A 26,827-nucleotide genomic window follows, 5' to 3' on the forward strand; every position below is an offset into this window, starting at 1 on the left:
TTACTAGGGAGGACTATCTACTGAAAACGAAACTTCACGCGTGCACTTGTGTGTTTATGACTTTCATGAATAAGACAAGGCTGTCTCTTACAAATAGCAACAAACAAATGGATCGTTCAAACAATATCTATTAAAAAAAGGCACATAATTGAATAAGATCCATTCGTGTGATTATGGAGAAAATACAATGAATGCCGGTGAGTAAGAACCTGGTTGGAGGGAGACATTAGTTGGACATAGCTGAGACGGTGATTCCCCTTGTTTCTTCAACACTCTTATATATACCACCATCATTGCAAAAACATGAACCCAAATCAAAATTACTTGACTCATTGGTAACTCGATCACAGAAGGAAGATGAGAAACTCTCAGCATGTTCGTTCAAAGAGTGTGCCTGAAAATCCAAACCCAATCATCAGCCAAGTAGATGAGCAACTGAGCAGATTAAAGGATTCTGAAGCCCCTTCTTCTCTATGCATCAGACTAGGCGCCCTTCAAGATTTGCACGAGTCCGTGGATAAGCTGCTTCTTTTGCCTCACTCCCAACAAGCTCTGGTTCAAGTGAGTGACAAGGAAGGGCTGGATGACTTACTAGAAGGCTCTCTCAGGCTTCTGGATTTGTGTGACACAGCTAAGAATGCCTTGTTGCAGACAAGGGAATGCATATATGAATTAGAGATGGTTTTGCGTAGAAGGAGAACTGAAATGGGGATTTCTAGTTCAGTTCAGAAGTGTTTAAGTTCCAGGAAGATGATAAAGAAAGCAGTCCATGAAGTGTTGAAAATGGAAAGAAAACAATGTCATAAAGATAATGGAAGTCAGCTAAAAGAGGTTGAAGCAGTCACATACCACAGCATAGTAGCCTTATTGTCCTTCATAGCAGGAGCCAAGTTTCCAGCAAAATGGAGCTGCTGGACTTCAGTTTCCAAGCTTGTTAAATCCAAAAAAGTGGCCTGCATAAGCGAAGAAACAAGCATAAGTGTTGTAGAAAGGTTGGATTTGGCTTTGAGTTCAATTGCCAATTACAGAACTGACAAGGAATTCCAAGTTCAAGTTGAAGATATGCAGAGCTTGCTCAGGGATTGTGGAGCAAGCATTAAGGAAGTTCAAGAAGAGCTTGAGAGTCTTTATAGGTTCATAATCAGAACAAGAATCTCCCTTCTTAACATCTTCAACCACTAAATGGGAAAGATTAGAGCCTGACGGTCTCGAATTTTGAAAAGAGTTGAACAATATCATGTAGATCACTTGAGGATGTTTGTTCTTGAATGAATATGTATAAATATACACATATGATACTCTATTTTTAGTTTAATGAAAAGCCTTTCGCAACCCTGCTAAATTCTGAGTTTTTTCCATCCTTTTTTCCATAATATAAAGGACTGTTCAACATCCCATCTGGGGAGAGAAATATACTAATCAGGGTGAACACAAGCACAATAAAAGAAACCGAAGTAATAAAATGTGAGATTCCATATCGGTTGGGGAGGAGAATGCAAAGAATGAAGCATTCTCTATAGGGGTGTGAAAATCTCTCCCTAGCCGATGCGTTTTAAAAACCTTGAGGGGAACCCTGAAAGGCAAAGTCCAAAGAGGACAATATTTGCTAGTGGTGGGCTTGACCGTTAGAAATGGTATCAGAGCCAGACACTGAGCAGTGTTCCAGCGAGAACGTTGGACCCCCCAACGGGGGTGGATTGTGATATCTCACATCGGTTGGAGAGGGGAATGAAACATTCCTTATAAGAGTGTGGAAACCTTTCTCTAATAGACGCGTTTTAAAATCGTGAGGTTGACGGCAATACGTAACGAGCCAAAGCGGACAATATCCACTAGCAGTGGGCTTGGGTTGCTAGGGAGAGGTTTTTACACGCTTATAAAGAATACTTCGTTCCCCTCTCCAACTGATGTAGGATCTCACAATCCACCCCCCTTTGGGGCCCAGTGCTCTCGCTGACACTCATTCCCTTCTCCAATCATCAATCCACCCCCTTTCGGGACCTAGCGTCCTTGTTGGCACACCACCTTGTGTCTACCCCCCTTCGGGGATCAGCCTCCTCGCTGGCACATTGCCCAGTGGTTGGCTCTGATACCATTTATAACAGCTCAAGCCCACCACTAGTAGATATTGTCCACTTCGGCCCATTACGTATCGTCGTCAGCCTCACGGTTTTAAACGCGTCTGCTAGGGAGAAGTTTCCACACACTTATAAAGAATGTTTCATTCCCCTCTCCAGCCGATGGTGATCTCACACCAATAGTCTGGGGGTACAGAGGCAGTCTACAAAAGAAGATGTGCTTTAGAATAATCCATAAGGTCTAAAATTAAACGCCTTCTAACCAGAAAGTTTGTATAAGCAAGTAGTTCTATAAAAATCAGGCATTCGTGTGCAAGGAGGTGTGATTGATAACATAAACGAGTCAGCCTTACTTTCTGATACCAATTATGTCAACAGCACTCGTGGGCTTCAAATTTAAGCATCTCCAGAGAACAAATTGCAGATTATATGTATGAAATAAGGCAGTAAGTACATAAATAATGAGCTAAGAACCTGGAAATGGGGTGAGATTTGGTAAACATTGCTCGACATGTTATTGAAAACAGATAGATAAGTTGATGTACAGGCCAATAAATTAATCCAAGCGTCCCCCAAGATTGCATGACTCCTTCAATGATCAAAACTCAATTTTAATTAGTTCATGAGTTGGAAAGATGGTGGAGAAGAGACATCACCAAACATTACAGCTAAGAAGTTTAGATCCAAACCAGAAGCAGCTTACAATATAATTGAATACTCAGTAGTCATGCATGACTCTGTTCCATTTCTTTATAGCAATAAAATCTCATCATTTGGCAGATACATGCATGTGAGTATAAAGAAATCATGGAAACAAGTGGAAGGGAGGCATGGCATGAAAGTAGCTGAAATGGTTTTTTAGATGAACATGAGATTCCTCGTGTCTGTCTAACCCAAGTTGTATATATATATATGCTTCCCCTGATGCTCAAAGATGAATACAGAGTGAAATTCTCAACCCTTTTCAGGTCATTAGCTAGCCTTTTGGCTTCTCCAAGCGAGAAAGAAAATGGATTCCTTTGCTGTAAACCCAAGGAAAACACTCCACATTCGCTCAAATAGCTTACCCTCAAAGCCACATCCAATCGTTTCCCAAGTTGAAGAACATTATTGCAGATTGAAGTCCTCTGAGGCCAGTTCTTCAACTTCTTTATGCCACAGACTCAGCAGCCTTCAAGATTTGCATGATTCCATTGAGAATTTACTTCTTCTACCATGCACCCAACAAACTCTTGTTCATGAGACTCATAATAAATGGGCTGATGACTTGCTAGAAGGATCTCTAAGGCTCTTAGATTTGTGTGATATTGCTAAGGATGCATTGTTGCAGACACAAGAATGTAGCCATGAACTTGAATCCGTTTTGCGCAGAAGAAAAAGTGAAACAGTTATCATAAGTGGTGTTCAGAAATGCTTGAATTCTAGGAAGATGATAAAGAAGACAGTCCACAAGGCCTTGAAGGGAATTAAGAGCAGAAATTCTCAAAAAAGTGAAGAAAGCTCAGCAATTGTTAGCTTGTTACAAGAAGTGGAAGCAGTCACATATAGCACTGTTGAGTCAGTATTGTCGTTCATAGCAGGACCAAAGGTGCCATCAAAGATGAGCCGATGGTCTTTGATCTCCAAGCTGGTACAACCCAAAAGGGTTGCCAGCAAAGATGAAGGTGCATATGCAAACGAGGTGGAAATGCTGGATGGCATACTATATTCAATAGCTAGCCACACAATAGATGAATCCTTCAGCTTGCAGGAGTCGCTGAGGAAGTTTGAGTCGAGTATTCAAGGTCTTGAAGAAGATCTAGACAGTCTAAATAGGCATCTCATAAAAAATAGAGTATCCCTTCTCAATATCTTGAATCACTAATGGCAATGCCATGAGAAATCAATTTTGCTAAATGTAAAGATCAAAGTGTATATATATACCTTTCTAGTGTTATGAGAATCTAACTCTTTGAATCTAATTCGAGTTTTGAGTTTAGTATAAATATCTTCCCTGGTAAGAATTACGAATCTCCACAATGGTATGATATTGTCGAAAAGGCCTCATACCAATAAAGATGTATTCCTTAGTTATAAATTCACCGTAACTCGTTAGGTTAACTAGGGGTCAACAACTGTGGTTACCTCTAGGGTTCAACAACTGTGGTTACCTGATGTAGCTAAGTATCAAGATTAGCGTTGCTGTCAGATTCCAATTGCCCCAATAATGGCGATAAGCACAAGAAGCACATGGTAAGTTGCCTTTCAACTAAGAGACAATTTACCCAATTATATATAGTAAAGCTGAACAGTTTCCTGTTAATGAAAGTCATCTCGAGCGATCATGGCGGATCTTGCCACCTCTACCACAATAATCACCATTTCAACTGATTGATCAAGGAGTTGCTTGAATAGAGTACAGTGAAGACATTTGTGAGATCCCTCATCGGTAGGGGAAGAGAACGAAACATTAAAGTGTGGAAACCTCACTCTAGTAGACGCGTTTTAAAAACTATGAGGGGAAGCTCGAAAGGGAAAGCCCAAAGAAGACAATATCTTATAGCAGTGGACTTGGGCAATGTGCTAGCGAGGAGGCTGAACCTCGAATGGGGGTGGACATGAGGCGGTGTGCCAGTAAGGACGCTGAGCCCGGAAAGGGGTGGATTGAAAGGTCCCACATCCATTGTAGAAGGGAACGAGTGTCAGCGAGAACGCTAGGCCCTGAAGGGGGTGGATTGTGAGATCCCACGTCGGTTGGGGAGGAGAACGGAATATTCTTTATAAGGGCGTGGAAACCTCTCCCTAACAAACGCGTTTTAAAAACATTGAGAAGAAGCCCGAAATGGAAATGCTAAAGAGGATAATATTTACTAGCGGTGGATTTAGACTATTATATCATCCGAATGATTGTTTTAGAAGTAATTTTATCAAATTCAATAAGCCAGCACCATTCCTTTCTGGATGTTGCCAACAATGTCAACAGCACTCGTGTGCATTCATAATTTACAAGTTGTTCGACAATCTATAGTAGAATAAAAAGCATATTATAAAGGGCATTGAGCAAGCAAGAGAAATACCTGGATATGGGGGAACACATCGCAAACATTGCCATGATATCTCTGAAAAATAGATAATTAATTCAACGAAGAAGATTCCCACACGCTTGCATGTGTAAAGCAACATCTTGTCCTCTGCAGAATGAGACCCAGATCAGCATTTTCAAGACGAGCCAACAAAACTGATGCCACTGCCTCGAATACAGAAAGATGCTCGCTCCTGCACCAAGAACACGTGTGAGCAAACTGGCAGACACTTAATTTTCAGTTTTTTAAAGAAATGGATCATGTGTCAGATACATCCATTTGAATATAAAGAAATTAGCATTAATAATGGTGGAGATAAGGAAAGGGTGGGAGGGGAGCATGCCATGAACATTGCTGCATTATTTGTTTCTGCAGAGATGAGCCTGAGATTCCGCATGTCTCCCTCAGCCAATATAAATAGGCCTCTGAGGCCAAAACATGGAAGTCAAGTTGTAACTGCTTTAGCTGTTCTTTTGTAAAAAAAAAAAAAAAAATGGATTCCTTTGCTACAAACGCACAGAAATCATTCCACATCCGTTCAAACAGTTTGCCTTCAAAGCCACATCCAGTTGTGGATGAAGTTGATGAACATCTCTGCAGATTGAAGGCCTGTGAAGCCACTTCTTCATCTTCTTCTTTGTGCCAAAAACTTGATGGTCTTCAAGATTTTCATGATTGCATTGATAAGTTGCTTCTTTTGCCGCTCACCCATCAAGCTATTGTTGACAACAAATCAGTTGATGAGTTGCTAGAAGGATCTCTCAAGCTCTTGGATTTGTGTACTATGGCTAAGGATATGATATCACAGATGAAAGAATGTGCACATGAACTCGAGTCATCGTTGCGCCGAAGAAGAGGAGATGACATTGTAGTTGATGTTCAAAAGTATATGAACTCAAGGAAGATGATGAAGAAGGAAATCCACAAGGCCTTGAAGGGAATGGAAAGAACAAGTTCCCAAAAAAGCAATGAAAATTCAGAAATTGTCAGTTTATTAAAAGAGGCAGAAGTGGTCACATATAGCACCATTGAATCCTTGTTGTCCTTTCTAGCTGGACCAAAGTTGCCATCAAAGATGAACAAATGGTCTTTGGTTTCTAAGTTGATGCAATCTAAGAGAGTAGCCTGCAAAGATGGAAACGAAGTAGAGATGGTGGATGCTGCATTAGATTCAATCATCAATCACAAATTTGATATCCTTGTGCAAGGTGAAGATGTGCAGAACTCACTGAAGAAATTGGAGTTGTGTATTCGTGACATCGAAGAAGATCTCGAGAGTCTATATCGACGTCTTATCAAGAACAGAGTCGCTTTTCTAAACATCCTAAATTACTAAGGATGAAAGCTTAGGAAATAGTTGCATAGTCCATTCCAATGGATCCATTTTTGTCAGATGTAAACACCACAATACATATACAAATACAGTTCATAACCTTTTTGCAAAGCAAACCATCCTCTTCTCTAGCTAACTTTTTGCAATATTAGTATTGTTGATAGCTAACTATTTGAATCCAAAGAGTAAGATCATAGCCAACTTAGTCTAAAGTGAACGACATAATCATGGAGATAAGATTAGGAAAATCTACGTCTGCTAGGGAGAGATTTCCACACTCTTATAAGGAATGGTTCGTTCTCCTTTCCAATCGACGTGGGATCTCATAATCCACCCCTCTTGGGGGCCAGCGCCTTCGCTAGCACACTACTTGGTGTTTGGCTCTTATCAAATACCATTTGTAACAACTCAAGCCCACCGCTAGAAGATATTGTCCTCTTTTGACTTTTCCTTCAAGGGCTTTCTCTCAAAATTTTAAAACGCGTCTATTAGAGTTTCTAGGAAGACTTAAACTGTGGTATGTTAACTAGAGGTTAATTAGTTAACCAAGGTTATCTAATGAAGCTAAGTATTCAAATTGGCATTGCTGTCAAATATTCCAATTGTCTCAGACATGGTGATGAGCACAAGAATCACATGGAAGCCCAGATCTGAATACGTTTAATTTAATATAGATATGAGTTGGAGACTTGGTAGAGAGGAAACATTGCCACAGCAATGTCCAAAACCAAATGGACGATACCTAAACGTGCGCGGATTCCTGAAAAGTCAAAGCAGATAAGGTTCCAATTGCCTCCGAATGTACTGACTACTTGTTAACGAGGTATGACCATTCGACAAAATCACGTATAGGTCTACTAGACTTGAATTGCCTCAAAATATATTACATGAGATGCGACTAGTTGTCAAATTCTCCCTACTCAAAAAGTTATATGCTATTTAAGCCGTTGTGTTGCCTTTAAATTATAGTTATATAACGTTGCTTTCAAATCTTTTACTTTCAAACTCGCTTTCAAAAATTTCTCTATTTTCTAAAACCTTCCTCTCAAAACAGGGTTATAAGCTTTAGTATATGTTTTCCGGTTGTAGGCGACGCAAATCCAAGTTGGCTTGACTCATTCCGTGTTGGGAGTGAGTGCCACACAATCACAAAGTACGCTACCAAAAAAAGTGTGATTGTAGCCGGGTGTAAACAAATAAAATTTGAAATCTATCATGGATTCGTCGAGTAGTCAAACTTTGTCAAATGTAAGAGGTTGAAAATGAGAGAATGAATATGGAAGCACCATTGCTTTCTGTATGGTGCTCTACAATCTACTGCATCGTATAAAGTATATAATAGAGGCATTGAGAAAGCAAGCACGAGCATCCCCAGATATCTCTGAAAATAGAAAATTAATTCAGTGCATTGGAGGAAGAAGATTCTCACACGGCTGCATGTGTAAAGCGACAATCTTGTCCTCTACACAAAGAGGTGGGAGGGAGACAAAACGTGGACATTGCTAAATCATTAATTTATTACAATTAGATGAGTTTGAGATTCCTTGTGTCTCCCTCGGTGATATAAATAGCCTCCTGAAGGCCAAAACATGAAGTCAACTTGAAACTCCTTTGGCTGTTCTACAATTCATTGGCTTAGCCTTTTGTAAAAAAGATGGATTCCTTTGCTGCCAACTCCAAGAAATCATTCCACATCCGTTCAAACAGTTTGCCCTCAAAGCCACATCCAGTTGTGGATGAAGTTAACGAACATCTCTGTAGATTGAAGGCCTCTGAAACCACTTCATCTTCTTCTTTGTGCCAAAAACTTGATGGTCTTCAGGATTTACATGATTGCATTGATAAGTTGCTTGTTTTGCCGCTCACCCATCAAGCTCTTGTTGACAACCAATCAGTCAATGACTTGCTAGAAGGATCTCTCAAGGTCTTGGACGTGTGTGCTTTGGCTAAGGATGTTTTATCACAAATGAAAGAATCTGTACATGAGCTCGAGTCGACTTTACGTAGAAGACGAGGAGACGACATCGTCGGTGACGTTCAGAAATATTTGAACTCAAGGAAGATGATAAAGAAGACAATCCACAAGGTCTTGAAGGGAATGGAGAGGCCAAGTTCCCAAAAAAGTGATGAAAGTTTAGAAATTGTTAGCTTGTTAAAAGAGGCAGAAGCTGTCACATGTAACAGCCTTGAATCCTTGCTATCATTTGTAGCAGGACCAAAGGTGCCATCAAAGATGAGCAGATGGTCTTTGGTCTCCAAGTTGGTTCAACCCAAGAAAGTGGCTACCAAAGATGAAGACTCAAATGGAAATGAAGTACAAATGGTGGATGCTGCATTGTATTCAATCACCACTCACAAATCTGGTTTCCTTGTGCAAGTAGAAGATGTGCAGAACTCACTGAAGAAATTGGAGTTGTGTATTCGTGACATCGAAGAAGATCTCGAGAGTCTATATCGACATCTTATCAAGAATAGAGTCTCCTTTCTTAACATCCTAAATCACTAAGGATGAGAGCTTAGAAATAGTATCATAGTCAAATAGAATCCATTTATGGGAAATGTAAACACCACAGTACATATACAATTTATACAAATACATTTCATAACTTGTGTGCAAATGCGAACTAAAATTTTGAATTCAATATCATCCTCATCTCTAGCTAACTTCTTGCAATATCAACCTTGTGTTTCTCTCTTCACGGTGAGATCCCACGACTGTTGGAGTGAGGAACGAAGCATTCTTTATAAGGGTGTGGAAACCTCTCCCTAGTAGACGCGTTTTAAAACTTTGAGGGGAAGCCCAAAAAAGACAATATCTGCTAGCGGTGGGCTTGGGCTTGGGCAGTTACTAATGTATTAGAGCCAAACATCGGCGGTATGCCAGCAAGGACGCTAGCCTCCAAGAGGGTGAATCGTGAGATCATATATTGGTTGGAGAGGGAAACAAAACACTCCTTATAAGGGTGTGAATACCTCTCCTTAGTAGATGCGTTTTAAAACCTTAACCTCATAAAGGAAAGCCCAAAGAGGACAATATTTGCTTGCGGTGGGCTTGCGCTGTTACAAATGGTATTAGAGTCAAACATCGGATGGTATGACAGCGAAGACGCCGGCCCCCAAGGGGGTGGATTGTGAGATCCCACGTTGGTTGCAGAGGGGAACGAAACACTCCTTATAAGGGTGTGAAAACCTCTCCTTAGAAAACGCGTTTTAAAATCTTAGGAGAATCCCATAAGGGAAAGCGTAAAGAGGACAATATCGGCTAGTGGTGAGCTTGAGATATTACATAAAACCGAGAGAAAATTGCAAACTGTGATAAAAAAAAAAGAAAAGACTGTTTCTCTCTTCCAAAATGATTTTCCCCTCTAGGCTTAAACTTTGGTATGTTAACTAGAGGTCAATTAGTAAACCATGGTTACTTAATGAAGCCAAGTATTCAAATTGGCATTGCTGTCAAAGATTCCAAGTGTCCAAACAATGGTGATGAGCACAAGAATCACATGGACGCCTGAAATTAATTTTCATGCAACGTTATGCAGGCTGTCTTTCATCTAACAGACAACTTGATTCAATTATATGTACAATAATACAGCTAATAAGGCTGCATATCATCACGAGGAACATTGTCGAGATATGATGCAAGATTGATTACCAATTTGATATACAAAATTGAAAACTATTCATTATGCCCCCCACAGTGGCAGACATATATCATTGTTTAGTTGTAATTTAATATAGATATGAGTTGGGGACTTGGTAGAGAGGAAACATTGCACCAGCAGTGTCTAGATCCAACCGGAAGATGCCTAAACATGCGCCAATTCCTGAAAAGTCAAAGCAGATGAGCCTCTAAACGTCTCCCTTGCTAACTGGTATATATTTGAGCAAATAAAGAGGGGAAGAACACAGAGATAGCTTATAGAGCTTGCAGTTGGTTGGATATTTGTAGTTAAGGTATGAAGGCATGTCGGTATGAACATTGGTTGGCTGTTCACCAAAGATCAGAGGCTGAAGCAACAAAGATATGACACTACAGCTATGGTTTATCCTGTTGATGGTTGTGGAATACAGCAGCAACGGTTATATGTATCAGTTTGAAGGGTAACAATCTTTGTTTGTTTGAATCATTGTTAGTTCCTTATATCTAATGCAACAAAATCCATGGCTTTTGGTTGGTATTAACTGCTCATGGTGATGCGTTTCATATGGCTATTATGTCAAGAACTATTGAGGTTGAGGATGCAAATAGAGCTGGGCGTTAATTAGAACTGTGGAAGATCTGTGGTGTAGAAGTAAGTACCATATTGGCTATGGGAGGGAGATGCCCATGGTATATATGTAAGGACAACTATTTCCACTAGGAGGAGGTTTTTTGGGGTGAAATCATCCCGAGGACTTATTCCTAAAGTGGAGAATATCATACCATTGCAAAAGTACGTGGAAGGTTTGTTGTTCTTAACAATTGGTATCAAAACTATGGTCTATACCTAGTTGCGTGTTTAGAAATGCTCTGAGTTTGAGAAAGGAGAAATAGTAGGTCTAAGTCGTGCTCTATCTAGGTGTTTTCCCAACTCGCTTTCATAAGAGCAAATATAAACTCTTCTTGTTAATTGGTGGAATTTGTGCTTATGTTTGGACTGTAACAACCCAAGCCCACCGCTAACAGATATTATCCGCTTTGATCCATTACGTATCGCCGTCAGCTTCACGGTTTTAAAACGCGTCTACTAGGAAGAAGTTTCCACATCCTTATAAAGTGCTTCGTTCCGCTCTCCAACCGATGTGGGATCTCACATGAATATTGTCTCGATGAGGAATTGTTGTTGTGAGTGGACATATTTGTTCGAAGGGAAGATTTTTAGGTGCAACAAAAGTTCTACATTGGCTAAGAAAGGGAAAGATCCATGGCACATAAGTGGACACAATTACCTCTATTGGTATGAGGCTTTTGGGTGAAACTAAAAGTAAAGCCACGAGAGTTTTTTTTCATCCTAAAGTAGACAATATTATATCATTGTGAAGATTTGTGGAAGGCTCGTTGTCCTTCAACGATCATGCTTATTATCCTACATTACTTATCTTGACAAGAAGAAAAGTCAATCACATCATGATGATTGAGAACATCATGAGTCAGCGTTTCTGATCTTGCCTTTCTTTGTTAGCAGAAATTAGAAAGGAAAAGGGAAAAATGTATTAAAATGTGAGATCTCACGTCGGTTAGGGAGGATAACGAAACATTCTTTATAAGGGTGTGGAAACCTCTCCCTAGCAGACGCGTTTTAAAAACCTTGAGGGGAAGCCCGAAAGGGAAAATCCAAAGAGGACAATATCTGTTAGTGGTGGACTCGGACCATTACGGTAAATGCCTTATGGTTCCATCCTTCCATGATTCAAGGACCTCAAAGTACCGAAGGCTGTCTTAATGTAATTTTATCAAATGTAAAAAGCTGGAAATGACAAAAATAAATATGGCAGCACCATTCCTGTAAAATGTCAACTCTGTCAACAGCACTCTTGTTTTTCATAATGCAAAGATTATTCAGCAATCTATTGCAGAATATGAAGTAGATAATAGAGGCATTGAGCAAGCGACTAAAGAGGGGAAAGCCCTTTACAATTCAATGCATTGGGAGGAAGAAGATTCTCACACATTTGCATGTGTAAAGCCACAGTCTTGTCCTCTGCAGAAGCAGACACAGTTCTATATTTTTATACAGCTCAATTGGCCTTGTATATGTAGGAGACACTCGATTTCAATACAGCTATGAGTTATGAACAAATGGCTTTTGTGTCAGATACATCCAATGGATTATAAAGAAATTAGTATCAATAATGGTGATAAAAAAGAGGTGGGAGGGAGACATGGCATGAACATTGCTGAATTATTAGCTTCTGCAGATTAATTACTTAATTATAATTAGATGAGCTTGAGATTCCTCTTGCCTCCCTTAGCCAAGTTATATAAATAGCCCCTTGAAGCTCCAAAGATGAACTCAAGCTGAAACTTCTTTGGCTGTTCTTTTGTAAAAAAAAAAAAAAAATGGATTCCTTTGCTACAAACGCACAGAAATCATTCCACATCCGTTCAAACAGTTTGCCTTCAAAGCCACATCCAGTTGTGGATGAAGTTGATGAACATCTCTGCAGATTGAAGGCCTGTGAAGCCACTTCTTCATCTTCTTCTTTGTGCCAAAAACTTGATGGTCTTCAAGATTTGCATGATTGCATTGATAAGTTGCTTCTTTTGCCGCTCACCCATCAAGCTATTGTTGACAACAAATCAGTTGATGAGTTTCTAGAAGGATCTCTCAAGCTCTTGGATTTGTGTACTATGGCTAAGGATATGATATCACAGATGAGAGAATGTGCACATGAACTCGAGTCATCGTTGCGCCGAAGAAGAGGAGATGACATTGTAGTTGATGTTCAAAAGTATATGAACTCAAGGAAGATGATGAAGAAGGCAATCCACAAGGCCTTGAAGGGAATGGAAAGAACAAGTTCCCAAAAAAGCAATGAAAATTCAGAAATTGTCAGTTTATTCAAAGAGGCAGAAGTGGTCACATATAGCACCATTGAATCCTTGTTGTCCTTTCTAGCTGGACCAAAGTTGCCATCAAAGATGAACAAATGGTCTTTGGTTTCTAAGTTGATGCAATCTAAGAGAGTAGCCTGCAAAGATGGAAACGAAGTAGAGATGGTGGATGCTGCATTATATTCAATCATCAATCACAAATTTGATATCCTTGTGCAAGGTGAAGATGTGCAGAACTCACTGAAGAAATTGGAGTTGTGTATTCGTGACATCGAAGAAGATCTCGAGAGTCTATATCGACGTCTTATCAAGAACAGAGTCGCTTTTCTAAACATCCTAAATTACTAGGGATGAAAGCTTAGGAAATAGTTGCATAGTCCATTCCAATGGATCCATTTTTGTCAGATGTAAACACCCATACATAGACATATATATACAAATACATTTCAACCAAGATTGTGAATTCTATATCATCTTCTTCTCTAGCTAACTTCTTGCAATATTAGTATTGTTGAGAATGCGAACATAGCCTTATGTGAAATAGAAGTGAGGACGATCCTTAGTATGTAAGGATACTAACTCCATTGGTACGAAACGTTTTGACTTGTATCGTAGACTTAGTCCAAAGTAAAGACTTCCCATCATCCATCTCACCATTTCGGTCTTTTAACTCTACACGTTATTTGTTTTAACTGTCAGGATTGCAAACTGTTTACGAAAACGAAGTGTAACAGCTCAGGCCCACCACTAGTAGATATTGTTAGGAATCACGACTCTTCATAATAATACGATATTGTCCACTTTGAGCATAAACTCTCATGGCTTTGCTTTGGGTTTCCCCAAAAGATCTCATTCTAATGAAGATGTATTTCTTACCTATAAATCCATGATCATTCCCTAAATTAGCCAACGTGGGACTCTCTCCCAACAATTCTCAACAGATATTGTCTGCTTTCACCTGTTGTGTAACGTCATCAGCCTCACGGTTTTAAAACATGTCTGTTAGGGAGAGATTTCCACACCCTTCTAAAAAATGCGTTCCCCTCTTCAACCGATGTGGGATCTCACAAGAAGGGAAAAAAAGACTAATAGGAGGCTCAACGGTAATTGACATGTACTTGTTCCCTTCATATCAGACATTTCTTGTACTAAAATGTGTTTGTACTAAAATGTGTTTTTCTCTTCCAATATGATTTTCCCCACTAGGCTTAAAGCCTTAAGCTGAGTTTTGTTAACTAGAGTCAATTAGCTAACCAAGGTTACCAGATGAAGCTAAGCATTGAAATCAGCATTGCTGTCAAAGATTCCAATTGTCTCAGCAATGGTGATAGGCACAAGAATCACATGGAAGCTTGTCATGCAGGTTGTCTTTTATCCAAGAGACAATTTGATTTAATTATATACAATAATAATAAATTTATTAGGTTGTATCTCATAATGAGATTCCTCATGTCTACCTCAGCCAAAGTTATATAAATATGCCTCCTTGAAGGCCAAAAGATGAAACTGCTCTACCTCTTTTGTAGTTCATAAGCTTCAGCTTTTGTAAAACAATATGGATTCCTTTGCTGCAAACCAAAAGAAATCATTCCACATCCGTTCAAACAGTTTGCCCTCAAAGCCCCACCCAGTTGTGGATGAGGTTGATGAACATCTCTGCAGATTGAAGGCCTCTGAAGCCACTTCTTCCTCTTCTTCTTTGTGCCAAAAACTTGATGCTCTTCAAGATTTACATGATTGCATTGATAAGTTGCTTATTTTACCCCTTACCCAACAAGCTCTTGTTGACAACAAATCTGTTGATGACTTACTAGAAGGATCTCTCAAGCTCTTGGACTTGTGTGCTATGGCTAAGGATGCATTGATGCAAACAAAAGAAAGCACACATGAACTCGAGTCGACTTTGCGTAGAAGACGAGGAGACGACATCGTTGGTGATGTTCAGAAGTATTTGAACTCAAGGAAGATGATAAAGAAGGCAATCCACAAGGCCTTGAAGGGAATGGAAAGGCTAAGTTTCCAAAAAAGTGATGAAAGTTCAGAGATCGTTAGCTTGTTAAAAGAGGCAGAAGCCATCACGTGTAACAGCCTTGAGTCCTTGCTATCATTTGTAGCAGGACCAAAGGTGCCATCAAAGATGAGCAGATGGTCTTTGGTTTCCAAGTTGGTTCAAGCCAAGAAAGTGGCTACCAAAGATGAAGACTCAAATGGAAATGAAGTACAAATGGTGGATGCTGCATTGTATTCAATCACCAGGAAATCTGATTCCCTTGTTCAAGTTGAAGATTTGCAAAACATGCTGAGAAACTTCGAGTCGAGTATTCATGATCTCGAAGAAGATCTCGAGCGATTATTTAGGCGTCTTATCAAGAATAGAGTCTCCTTTCTTAACACCCTAAATCACTAATAGCCAACTCCATCAAAGTTCATTTTTGTAGATGTAAACATCACAATACATGTTTAATACAAATATAGATACCTTTCTATAACTTTTTTGCAATTATGAATGTCTTTTCCCTTTTGGCTTAAACTCTCGTTTGATAGCCATATAGATTCGTTCCCATGGTTCGATCCTTCCCAGTAAAACGCGGCATGTTCGAATTCAAATTGTCACTCCTGTCAAATATTTGAGTTGTCTCAACTATCAACGATTGGTGATAAGCATAAGAATCACATGGAAGCCTGTGATTAACTTTCATGTAGGGGTAGGCAGGTTGCCTATCATCTTAGAGACATTTTGATATAATTATATGTATTATAATAAAACTAATCAAGTTGTATCTTCATGTGGGATTTAAGTAATCAACAACTAGCTGATCTGAACGTGTTTAGCTTTAACAAGTGTGAAGCAATCCTTTATGATATAAACAGATCTGAATAGGTTATGAGTTGGAGATTTGGTAGAGATCGTAAAAATCATGATGATTTGTGAGATCTCACATTGGTTGGAGAGGGGAACAAAGCATTGTTTGTAAGGGTGTGGAAACCTCTCCCTAGTATATGTGTTTTAAAACTGCAAGATTAATGGCGACATGGGCCAAAGCGGACAATATCTGTTAGCGGTGGGCTTGGACTGTTACAAATGGTATCAGAGCCAGACACCGGGCAGTGTGCCAGCAAGTACGTTGGTTCTCCAAGAGGGGTGGATTGTGAGATTCCACGTCGATTGGAGAGAGGAACGAAGCATTCCTTGTAAGGGTGTGGAAACCTCTCCCTAACAAACGCATTTTAAAACTGAGGCTGATGGTGACACGTAACCGACCAAAACAGACAATATCTGTTAGTGGTGGGTTTAGGCGGTTACATGATTTGAGCTCAATATCATCTAAACATACACCATGCTCGCCTTGAACAATGGAGGGTAAGAAAAAAAAAACTACCCATCATCCAACTCACCATATTGGCTTAAACACTGGCAACTAGTAAACCAAAGTTACCTGATGAAGCTAAGTATTCAAATTAGCCATGCTGTCAAAGATTCCATTTGTCTCACAATGTTGATAGGCACAAGAACCACAAAGAAGCCTGTGATTAAGTTTATTGTAATGTTATGTAGGCTGTCTTTCAACTAAGGGACAATTTGATTCGATTATGCATATAATAATGAAGTTAAATAGGTTGTAACCAATCGTTTAGGATTAAACTAATGAACAATGAGCTGCAATGGCACATAACCAGTTTAATATGTAAGACAAAAGAAGATGCATTTTCAAGCTTATCACCAATATGCATATGTGAAGCAACCTTCTTGTATCCATAGTAGCAGAACAAGTTAAATTTTTTATGCTATAAACAGATCTGAAGGGATTTATTTTAATTTAGACGTGAGTTGTAAGCTTGGTAGAGAGGAAACATTGCCACATCAGTGTCTATATGTCCCAAAGGAAAATGGCTAAACATGCACTGATTCCTAAAAATTTGAAGCAGATGAAGTTCCAAATTGTCTCCCTTGGTTGCTGTATATATTAAGGAGATACAGAGGGGAGAAACACACAGAGTTGTTTTGGGTAGGTATAATGCAAACAGGCCAAGCTCGGTGCACAGAGAACTGTCTTCGGTCTTCCCAACGGACTTACTCGTGGCAACTTTCCGGCCGCCTAAAGACCTATAACGTTAGTCAGTACTCCCACGGAGGCTAGGAAGTAAGCCCCAAGAATTGGGTCAGAAAAGGATCTGCTCAGGTTTTTGACCTGGGTCCTGATCGAGGTTTAAGAGATGAATAGGATCTCAAGTAACAAGTAGGTCCTTACACTATATCTCAGTGTAAACCATCTCTAAAGCAAGACTCTTGTGCTCGGTGAGTGTAGATAGCTGAGGGTGTTGGATGTTTATAGCTAAGGCGAGGGTAATTTCAGTGCAAATGAAGGGATGTCTGTATGAACTTGGGTTGGCCATTCACCATTGATTTGGAGCAGCAGCTGACTGTAATAAAGGTATAGCACAGCAATCATGGCTAGCCAAGGTTGTGAAATCCGTGGTCTTGGTGTGTTTGGGTTGAATCTATAAACAAGACCATGCCGTCTTAAGCTCAAAATAGAGGATATCAGATTCTTTCTCTTGGTCTTGAAGTTGAATATTTAACTTGTCTTCAAAGTCTACTGGTATTCAAAAAAAATTCCATCTTTAAAGCATTCTAATCTTCAAAGTATGCAGTTCTTAACGTCTTCTAATCATCAAAACATCTTTGATCTTCAAGAGTTTCAAAGTCGGTTCAAGAAGTGTTATGACTTTCTAGATGTCTTCCAAGTGCTATTGAATATCTTTGGGTTCTTAATATGGAGTAGATCCATGGCATATTATAGGCTTGAGCTTTGATGGGTTTGGGGCTTGAATTTTTGGTTTTAAGCTTAATTAATTGGATTTGAGCTTTGAGTCAAATTGATCTTGGGCTCATTTGATCTTGAACCTAATTTCAAAATATATATATATATATATATATATATATATAATGACCGTTGATGTTCATAGCTCAAGCCCACCGCTAGCAAATGTTATCTGCTTTTTCTCGTTATGTATCGTCGTTAGCCTCACGATTTTAAAACATGTCTACTAGAGAGAGGCTTCCACACCCTTATAAGAAATGTTTTGTTCTCCTCTCCAACCGACATGGGACCTCGATATCCACCCCTCTTGAGACCCAGCGTTCTCGCTGGCACACTGTTTGGTGTATGGCTCTAATACCATTTATAATGAACCAAGTCCATTGCTAACAGATATTGTCCGCTTTGGCCCGTTACGTTCGCTATCAGCCTCACGATTTAAAAACGCATATGCTAGGGAGAGATTTCCACATCCTTATAAGGAATACTTCGTCCCCCTCTCCAATCGAAGTGGAACCTCACAATCCACCTCTCTCGAGGCTCAGCGTTCTCGCTGACACACTGCCTGGTGTCTGATTCTGATATCATTTGTAACAGCTCAAGCCCACCGCTAACAGATATTACCGCTTTAGCTCGTTACGTATTGTCATCCAACTCACGATTTTAAAATGCGTATGTTAGGGAGAGATTTTCACACCCTTATAAGAAATACTCTGTTACATGGGACCTCACACCAAGAAGAGGAGGGAACCAAAAAAAAAAAAAAAAAACTAAACTAAGCATGTGCACATATAATTAAGATTAATAATGCAAGCGTGTCATTGTTTTCCATTTGATATTAAGAAAAGGCAGCTCTTTCAACACCGCTCGTGCATGGCAGATTTTGCGGAATACTAAAAAGGATATTGAAGATATAAAGAAGCTATTGACATAGTGGTGGGAGACATGGCAAGAACAATGCTGAGATATCATTAATTGCACATAACCACTTTGATAAAGAGAAGGAAGATGAATTCTCAATGTTCCCCCATGTGTTCATGTGTGGAACAACCTTCTTGTCTCCATGGAGGCAGACCAGGCTGCCTTAGTTTATGTTTCTAAGAGAATCATGTATAATAATTAATCAAAATCCCAGTGGTTAGCTTGTTCATGGTGGTTTAGATCCAAATCTCATTCATGATATCTTGTTCTTATCTCCTTCACTTACTGATATATATTGATGATGAAAGACTTGTCAATATACATTTTCCTTTCATCTTCAAGCCTCTCTTTCTCTCTTGTTGAGATAGAAACATGGCTGGCTTTTCTTCAAACAAGCAAACCAAATACCATACTCGCTCAAACAGCTTGCCATCAAGACCACACCCTCTCATTTCACAATGTGATGAGCACTTGACTAGACTAAGAGACTTTGATTCGTCGTTGTCGTCCTCGTCGTCCATAAGCCAACAGCTTTGTGGCCTAGAAGATTTGCATGAATGCGTCAAAAGTTACTCTTGCTACCCTCCATTCAAGAAGCTTTTGTTAGACAATGTGGAGAGAAATGGTTTGATGAGTTGTTGGATGGATCTCTTAGGCTGCTTGATATGTGCAGCTCAGCTAAGGATGCTTTGATCCACACAAAGGAGTGTGTTCGTGAGCTTAACTCGGCGATTCGACGAAGATCCGAGATGACAAATGAGATCAAGAAATACTTGGCCTCTAGAAAAGTTGTAAAGAGAGCAATCCAAAAGGCTCATAATACTAATCGGAGCATCGACACGAAAAGGAACACGACGGTCGGTAGTGACAACAACGTTGTAGCCATGGTTAGCTTGTTGGAAGAGGTGGAAGCGATTAGTCTTAGACTTTTTGAGTCCTTATTTTTGCTCATCTCAGGGAAGAAGACTAAGACAAAGTCTAGTTGGTCAATTCTTAGTGTAATGCATAGCAAGAGAGAAGTGTGTCCTGAAGTAGAGGCAGAACTCAATGAATTTTCCAATATGGACAATGCATTGAACTCTGTTACATGCCAAAAGCCAAGCAAAGGCAAGGACACTACTCAAGCGTTTGAGAATGTCCAAAACCATCTTGAAAAGTTGGAGCTAGGCACTCGAGATTTGGAACGAACAATCGAGCGCGTGTTTCGACGATTGATCAAAACTAGAGTATCCCTCCTCAACATTCTTAGCAACTAGATAAAAACATTATGAATACTGTACATGATATCAGCAATGTTCATGGGCATAGATTTTGTACAATTTTGAGTTCATAATGATACTTTTCTTTGCCATACCTCCAAATTTATGAGCAAGAATCTCTATTTTTCATCTCATGATTGTCTTGATCCGATTAAATCATGTAAGAAACATGGGGTCAGGCAGAAATTTGGCCATTTTCAGGGTAAAGATTTGATCCATATTAGATATATCTGTCAAAAATGTTGTATGCAAGTCAGGTACTTGGATCTTGCTAATCAAACAATGTGTTATTATTTTCAAATGCAATAAGGCTTATACAAGTTGGATGAACTTTGAAGTTTCATGCCTACAATACATAGAGAGAGTCACAAGGTAAATTTAAAAGCCAACTATTAGTCCTAACAAACAAATGGAAGGAAACGTTTGACATGAAAAGGGCAGGTGTAACAACTCAAGCCTACTGTAAGCAAATATTGTCTACTTTGGCCCGTTAAGTGTCGCCGTCAACCTCACGGTTTTAAAACACATCTGCTAGGGAGAGGTTTCCACACACTTATAAGGTATCAGAGCGAGACACTAGATGCTGGGCCCCTAACGGGGTGGATTGTGAGATCGCACATCAGTTAGAGAGGAGAACAAAGTATTCCTTATAAGGGTGTGAAAACCTGTCTCTAACAGACACGTTTTAAAACCTTGAGGGGAAGCCAATAAGAAAAAGCCCAAAGAAGACAATATCGGCTAGCGGTGAACTTGAGCGGTTACGAAAGGAAATTGACTGGTGATCTACAACCTATATATTTGGGGCTATGGGGCTATTGCTATGCATAAACGTTAGAAATTAAGCATGTATGGGGTCAAAGTTTGAAGCCATGGACTGTTAAGTTGGCTCCAAAATAGGTCTTGGGACCAGTCCATGTCCAGTTTATCCAGCTCTGATGGGATTTGCAAAGGTGTATAGGTAAATTTTGGCTCCACTGCTTTCTCTTCCTTTGTTCTATCCACCATGGCTGCCACTACTATTTCTTTCTTAAGAACTTCATGGGTTGGGATTACAGAAGGAACCATTTCTTCCTGTTGGCTGCAAAAAGAAATGGACTCAAATGGTGATGCAGGTGGTGAAGAGGAAGCCTGCAAATGCTTAGCATCTTCCTCCTCCATGGCTGCCCTTTGCTCTAGCACTTTCAAGGAAGTTGCTTTTCTATAGATTTTGCATAGTACCATGTCCTGCATTACAAACAATGTAAAACATGATGAATCATTACAAAGTTCATAATATCTTCTAAGTGAAATGAATAGCAAGACAATAAGAGCTCGTTTAGTAACGTTCCTTCCTGTAACAACCGAAGCTCGCCGCTAATAGATATTGAGAGTTTCCACATTGGGCTTCCCCTCAAGGTTTTAAAACGCATCTACTATGGAGAGATTTCTAGACCCTTCTAAGGAATGTTTCGTTCTCTTCTCCGACTAACGTGGGATCTCAGAATCCACCCCCTTTAGGGGCCCAGGGTCCTCGCTGGCACATCGCCCGGTGTCTGGCTCTGATACTATTTGTAACAGTTCATGTGCACCGCTAACAAATATTGTCTTCTTTGGGTTTTCCTTCTGAGTTTCCCCTCAAGGTTTTAAAACGCATCTACTAGGGAGAGGTTTCCATACCCTTATAAGGAATGCTTCGTCTCGTCTCCAACCGACGTGGGATTTCACAATCCACCCCCCTTGGAGGCTCAGCATCCTCGCTGGCATACCTCCCGGTGTCTGGCTCTGATACCATTGTAACTGCTCAAGTCCACCGCTAGTAGATATTGTTCTCTTTGAGCTTCCCTTTGAGGTTTTAAAACGTGTCTACTAGGGAGAGGTTTCCACACCCTTATAAGGAAGGTTTCATTCTCCTTTCCAACCGATATGAGATCTCATAATTCACTCCCTTGGGGGCCTAATGTTCTCTTTGACACACCGCCCGGTGTCTGGCTCTGATATCATTAGTAACAATCCACGTCCACCGCTAGCTAATATTGTTCTCTTTGAGCTTTCCTTCTAGGCTTCCCCTCAATATTTTAATACGCATCTACTAAAGAGAGGTTTCCACACCCGTACAAGGAATGCTTCATTCTCCTCTCTCACCAATATAGGATCTTAAAGTTCCTGATTCCCAAGAAACAGTTATCAAACACATTTATGTTAAGAAACGCTCAGATACCTTTGACAATGGTGAGTTATCAGGAAAACGATACTCATTCATGATCCAATCAGTCTTGCTTCCTCTAGTCGCTCTTCCCGAGTAGAACACAAGGGTCTTTCTCAATCCAATGAGTTGTTTAGGATCTGATAACCGAACAATCTTTTTGTCCGATCCGGTGGCTTTCCAGTAACCATTTTTGGTGGTTCTATTCGGCCTCCCACCCCCACCAAGCTTCCTATCTCTTGGCACAAAAAAGTACCACTCTCTCTCTCCAATCCTTGCCAATCCTACACACACAAAAACACATCACATTTCAATCCATTGAATCAAACAGAGCAGCAAACAATGTTTTGAACAATGCATACCAGGCAACTCCCAAGGATCATGATGATAGATATTAAGAGTTCCAATAGGATCAAACTGCAGCCTCTTGCCAGAAACCACATGTTTTAGATAAAACTCAAGAAGCTCTTCCTCTGTGGGGTGGAATCTAAACCCAGGAAGATCAGTTTGGTATGTCATTTCTGTGCTACAAATGTCTGGTTTTTAGAGTGATCAGCAGTGTTTGCTTGTTTTAGTACAACGAGTTATGAAGGTATTGGCCCATGCAGACATTTATAAGCCAAGTTATCGATGGTTCAAGCTACAATTTTGGGAGCTTTTCTAAAGTCTTTGCTCATAAAAGAAGACTTGAGACTTGGTCAAGAAACTCAAGAACAGAAACTTTGAGTTATTTTTGTGGCCACTTCGCAACAAAAAGGGAGAAAAAAAGAAAACAAAGTAGAGCCCACGCGGCTTCTTCTCATTGATTCATCAAATTTGGGCTGTTTGGTTCTTTGCCAAACTTAAGTCCACCCCCAGCGAATATTGTTTATTTTGACTAGCTACGTATGGTCATTAGCTTCACGATTTTTAAAACGGGTCTACTAAGGAAAGATTTCCACACTCTTCTAAGAAATGTTTGGTTCTCGAGATCTCACAATTTCAAAGAAGAACATGGGAGTTTCAAATTCAAAACCGAGCAAGTCTTGAGTCTCTTCAATCCTTAAAGTCTCTTCAATCCTCTTGTTCTTGGTTGAATGAGTCTTTTGAAATTTGGTCTTTGCTTGATTATATTCTTGGAATCATATTCTTGGAATCCCAACACTAGGAAGATTGTTTGATCACCTTCTCCATGGAAAATAGGCCTCCCCATATCTTTATTTTCCAATTTAACCTTAATGATTCAAAAAGGGAACCTCTCGATCATCCCATCGAATTCAACTTGAAAATAGACGGTAAATTCTATTCGTGTCATTACGTCACCGACTTTAAATTTTGTATTAGTCGATCAAAATAATTCTCCGTTCAAAAAACAAAAAAGCTAAAGTCGAAGGATTTTTTAATCAGTAGGACCAAGTCTCTAAAAGAGAGAAAGAAAAGAAAAGGCAAGAAAAGAGGGTGTCTTTCTCTCATATCACAAATAATTGACCATAAAAAAAGAGAGAGAGAGAGAGAAAGTAAAATAAAATAATAATAATTCAAAAGAAAAATTGATGATAATTTGACATTGGAGTCTTTCTGTCTTTCTCAGCAATCCCACTGAACGATTGGTCCATTCTCCAATTGACGTGGGACTCCAATCCATCTTCTTCGATTTCCAATGACCTTGCTGGCATACCGCCTCGTGTCCACCCCCTTTGGAGCTCAACCTCCTCGTTAGCATATCACCCAATGTCTGACTCTGATACCATTTGTAACAACTCAAGCCCATTGCCAATAAATATTGTCTCTTGACTTCTCCTTAAGATTTTTAAAACGCATTTCATAGAGAGAGATTTTCACACCCTTATTTAGAATGTTTCCTAATCATTGTGCGATCGCACACATTATGTATAAACAACTAAAATATCATCACTAGTCCAATAGGGTTAAGTCCAACCATGGTATAGGTGACTATATTTATGTTAAGAAAATGATTTAGATACTTAAGAAAAAAATTGAGAAATTTTAGGAATGGATTACTTATCATTAGTTTAGTATATAATCGCAAGAAATCTCAAGTAATACAAAATAGTAGTTTCTACAAGTGTCTTGTAAATCTCTTCTCGGGTCTTAATAAAGTGTGCAAGTATTTCCACAGAGAGTTGTATTCAACGTAAACATGACCATATGAACATGGTACATGTACCACATAGTTCATTCAATTTTCATAACACAAGTAACAACATACACGTTATTCATACATCAAACAAGCTCATCTAACCTAGCCCACAACAACAAGTCATTTACGGTTTCAATCTGAACTTTATGCTTTTGAAACAATCCTAGATGTTCGTTCTTAGGTTTAGGGGCAATTTTTCAAAGCTGGTAAGCGAAACGTCGTCTAATTGGGTCGAGCTAAAACTTATGAAATCATGAGAAGGCATAGTTAAAGAGAGACGAGTGAAAAGAAAGGTCCCAAAGGGTTTGATTTGAAGGGAGAGGGAGAGATGAATCCAAATGAATGTGGGGGTTAGAAGGAGAGGTATGTAGGGGAATGGAGAAGACAGACAAGAGGAGGAAGATGGGTTTTGTCAGTGGGGCTGCAAAAATGTGTGGTTTGGTGGGGATGGGAATTGGCACTCTCACTCTCACTCTCAGAGCTTGAGAGGAATTTGTATCATTTTCATCACCATTCACTTTTACCCACTGTCTCAACATCATCATCTTCATCATCTTCCCTATTCCCCACTCTATTTATTAGGTGACTTTTCTGTGTTCGGCCTCTAAAAGTGTAAACAGGTTGAGTGGAATTGGGTTTGGGAAATCTTTCGAACTTTAGATCAACTCGAAATTTAGGATTTGGTTGAGTTCGTGTCCTCAGCAACCCAAATAGTATTCACAACTTACCTCTTTGTTTTGAGTAAGGTTAGGTTAGGTTGTAACCCTATTTTCAAATTTTCGACAAAAAATTGTCAACATAGCCCAAATTTTTTTCGATTTTTCGAAATTTCGGGTTGGTTGAGTTGGTGACCTGAGCAACTCGAATAGTATTCACAACTTACCCTTCAGTTTTTTGTTGAGTTGAATTGTAACCCTATTTTCGAATTCTCGACAAAAAAACGTCAACCCAACCCAACATTTTTCAATTTTCAAAACATTCCGCCCAAACAAAAAAAAATTAACCCAACCCAACATTTATGGTTTGGGTTGGAGTAATTCGGGTTAGTCAGATTCTTAGGTTATAGGAAGCCCTAAACCCTAATAAATATTATAACTATGATTATGTATGAAAAAGTACCATATATGCCCTACACGCAATCAGTAGTATTTAGGTTATACAAAATTTCTTGCGCGCCCGAGTTAAATGTTTAGCCGTTGGTGCCACATGAAAAAAAGGAAAAATAGGGTTGTTTGAGAATCATTGAACGAGCACAATTGAAATTACATAAAGCTGAGTGAGATGTCGAACTATGAATCTTTGAGATGATAATTGATATCGTTATCTACTAAGCTGCTATGTTCACGTTACCCTTATTCTTATGGGTTAGACCCAGGTGGAGAAATGAAGTGAGTAGCTATCCCAAACATGTTAAAGGGCACCAAAGGAGACGCTACCACAGTGTGATGGATAGACATGGAGACCACCACACACAGACACACCAAGTTGACAATAAGAGATAGCCAGAGAGGAAAAAGGGTCCCCAGTTAAGGTCACGTTGCCCCAAAAAACAAGGACCCTTCTGCCTGTACATACTTTGTTAGGGTTTGATCACCCCTAACTTTACGTGTCTTTCATGGACCCAAAATGCAAGGATAGGGTACAACAAATACAACCCCACTTTCAGTTCCCTTTTTCCTCAAGGGCCACCCATGATAATGCTTATCCGTTATCCCTACCCACATGTTCTTAAGGCGTACCTTATCGTTTTAATCTCCGTGATTCAATCATATAAGTTTATATCGGTTGAAAAGAGAAACAAAACTTCCTCTATGTAACAGACGCGTTTTAAACTCGTGAAGTTGACGGTCATACAGAAAGGAGAGTGGATTGTGTGTTGGACATCGATTGGAGAGGAGAACGAAACATTTCTTATAAGTGTGTGGAAACCTCTCTCTAATATACGTATTTTAAAATCATGAGACTGGTAGCAATACATACAAAACAAATCATATATGTTAGTAGTGGGTTTGGGTGGTTACAAATGGTATCAGATTTCACTCGTATGCTCGGTTGAACGGGTGTCTCGGGGGTGTCTTTATGGATAGTTGGAAGTGGATATCTCATAGAGATTTTGAAAGTAATGATGGTATGATGAGTTAAAAGGGGAATTGCAAATTGGGGAATGGGACAAACAAAAAAACCCAATATTGGGCAATGAATCATCATCTCTTACTATCACTTTGAACATAAAAAGTTTGAATCTTCCTCTCTCTTGGAGTTTCCAAAACAATTACTCTCTCTCTTTCTGCAAATTTGCAGAAGAATGCTTTTCAGAAAGGGGCAGAGAAAGCAGCCATGGGCTACAGTTTAAAAAACAAATATCTCTGTCCCTGCAAAAAATGAACCTATTGCTCTTGTGGTACTACATTTATGATCAATCATCACCTCTCAAAACCCAACACCCACATTCACTTAACCACCACACATACCCAAAAAAAAAAAAAAAAAAAAAAAA

The 26,827-nt window shown here is 39.5% G+C and overlaps 7 protein-coding genes and 1 pseudogene across 7 annotated transcripts; 7 read left to right on the plus strand and 1 right to left on the minus strand.

Moving 5' to 3' along the window:
- Positions 1-218: 218 nt before the first annotated feature.
- Positions 219-1,329, plus strand: LOC111468276. Its single transcript, XM_023113442.1, has one exon. The coding sequence runs from the start codon at positions 358-360 to the stop codon at positions 1,180-1,182; it is 825 nt and encodes a 274-aa protein (XP_022969210.1). The 5' UTR covers positions 219-357; the 3' UTR covers positions 1,183-1,329.
- A 1,758-nt stretch (positions 1,330-3,087) lies between these two features.
- Positions 3,088-3,942, plus strand: LOC111468070. Its single transcript, XM_023113120.1, has one exon. It carries the CDS (start codon positions 3,088-3,090, stop codon positions 3,940-3,942), a length of 855 nt encoding a protein of 284 aa, XP_022968888.1.
- A 1,651-nt stretch (positions 3,943-5,593) lies between these two features.
- Positions 5,594-6,559, plus strand: LOC111468274. Its single transcript, XM_023113440.1, has one exon. It carries the CDS (start codon positions 5,634-5,636, stop codon positions 6,474-6,476), a length of 843 nt encoding a protein of 280 aa, XP_022969208.1. The 5' UTR covers positions 5,594-5,633; the 3' UTR covers positions 6,477-6,559.
- Positions 6,560-8,085: 1,526 nt separating this feature from the next.
- LOC111468272 lies at positions 8,086-9,076 on the plus strand. Its single transcript, XM_023113437.1, has one exon. It carries the CDS (start codon positions 8,128-8,130, stop codon positions 8,977-8,979), a length of 852 nt encoding a protein of 283 aa, XP_022969205.1. The 5' UTR covers positions 8,086-8,127; the 3' UTR covers positions 8,980-9,076.
- Positions 9,077-12,513: 3,437 nt separating this feature from the next.
- On the plus strand, positions 12,514-13,356 carry LOC111468071. The gene has a single exon (XM_023113121.1). It carries the CDS (start codon positions 12,514-12,516, stop codon positions 13,354-13,356), a length of 843 nt encoding a protein of 280 aa, XP_022968889.1.
- Positions 13,357-14,452: 1,096 nt separating this feature from the next.
- On the plus strand, positions 14,453-15,494 carry LOC111468271. The gene has a single exon (XM_023113436.1). It carries the CDS (start codon positions 14,564-14,566, stop codon positions 15,413-15,415), a length of 852 nt encoding a protein of 283 aa, XP_022969204.1. The 5' UTR covers positions 14,453-14,563; the 3' UTR covers positions 15,416-15,494.
- A 3,596-nt stretch (positions 15,495-19,090) lies between these two features.
- On the plus strand, positions 19,091-20,097 carry LOC111468363 (annotated as a pseudogene).
- Positions 20,098-20,718: 621 nt separating this feature from the next.
- LOC111468277 (NAC domain-containing protein 35-like) lies at positions 20,719-22,761 on the minus strand. Its single transcript, XM_023113443.1, has 3 exons — positions 22,553-22,761; positions 22,206-22,474; positions 20,719-21,232 (listed from the first exon to the last, which is right to left on the minus strand). The coding sequence occupies exons 1-3, from the start codon at positions 22,707-22,709 to the stop codon at positions 20,840-20,842; spliced, it is 819 nt and encodes a 272-aa protein (XP_022969211.1). The 5' UTR covers positions 22,710-22,761; the 3' UTR covers positions 20,719-20,839.
- Between the last annotated feature and the right edge of the window lie 4,066 nt (positions 22,762-26,827).

The sequence above is a fragment of the Cucurbita maxima genome, unplaced genomic scaffold (genome assembly GCF_002738345.1).
Source record: "Cucurbita maxima cultivar Rimu unplaced genomic scaffold, Cmax_1.0 Cma_Scf00036, whole genome shotgun sequence".
Taxonomy (NCBI): Eukaryota; Viridiplantae; Streptophyta; class Magnoliopsida; order Cucurbitales; family Cucurbitaceae; genus Cucurbita; species Cucurbita maxima.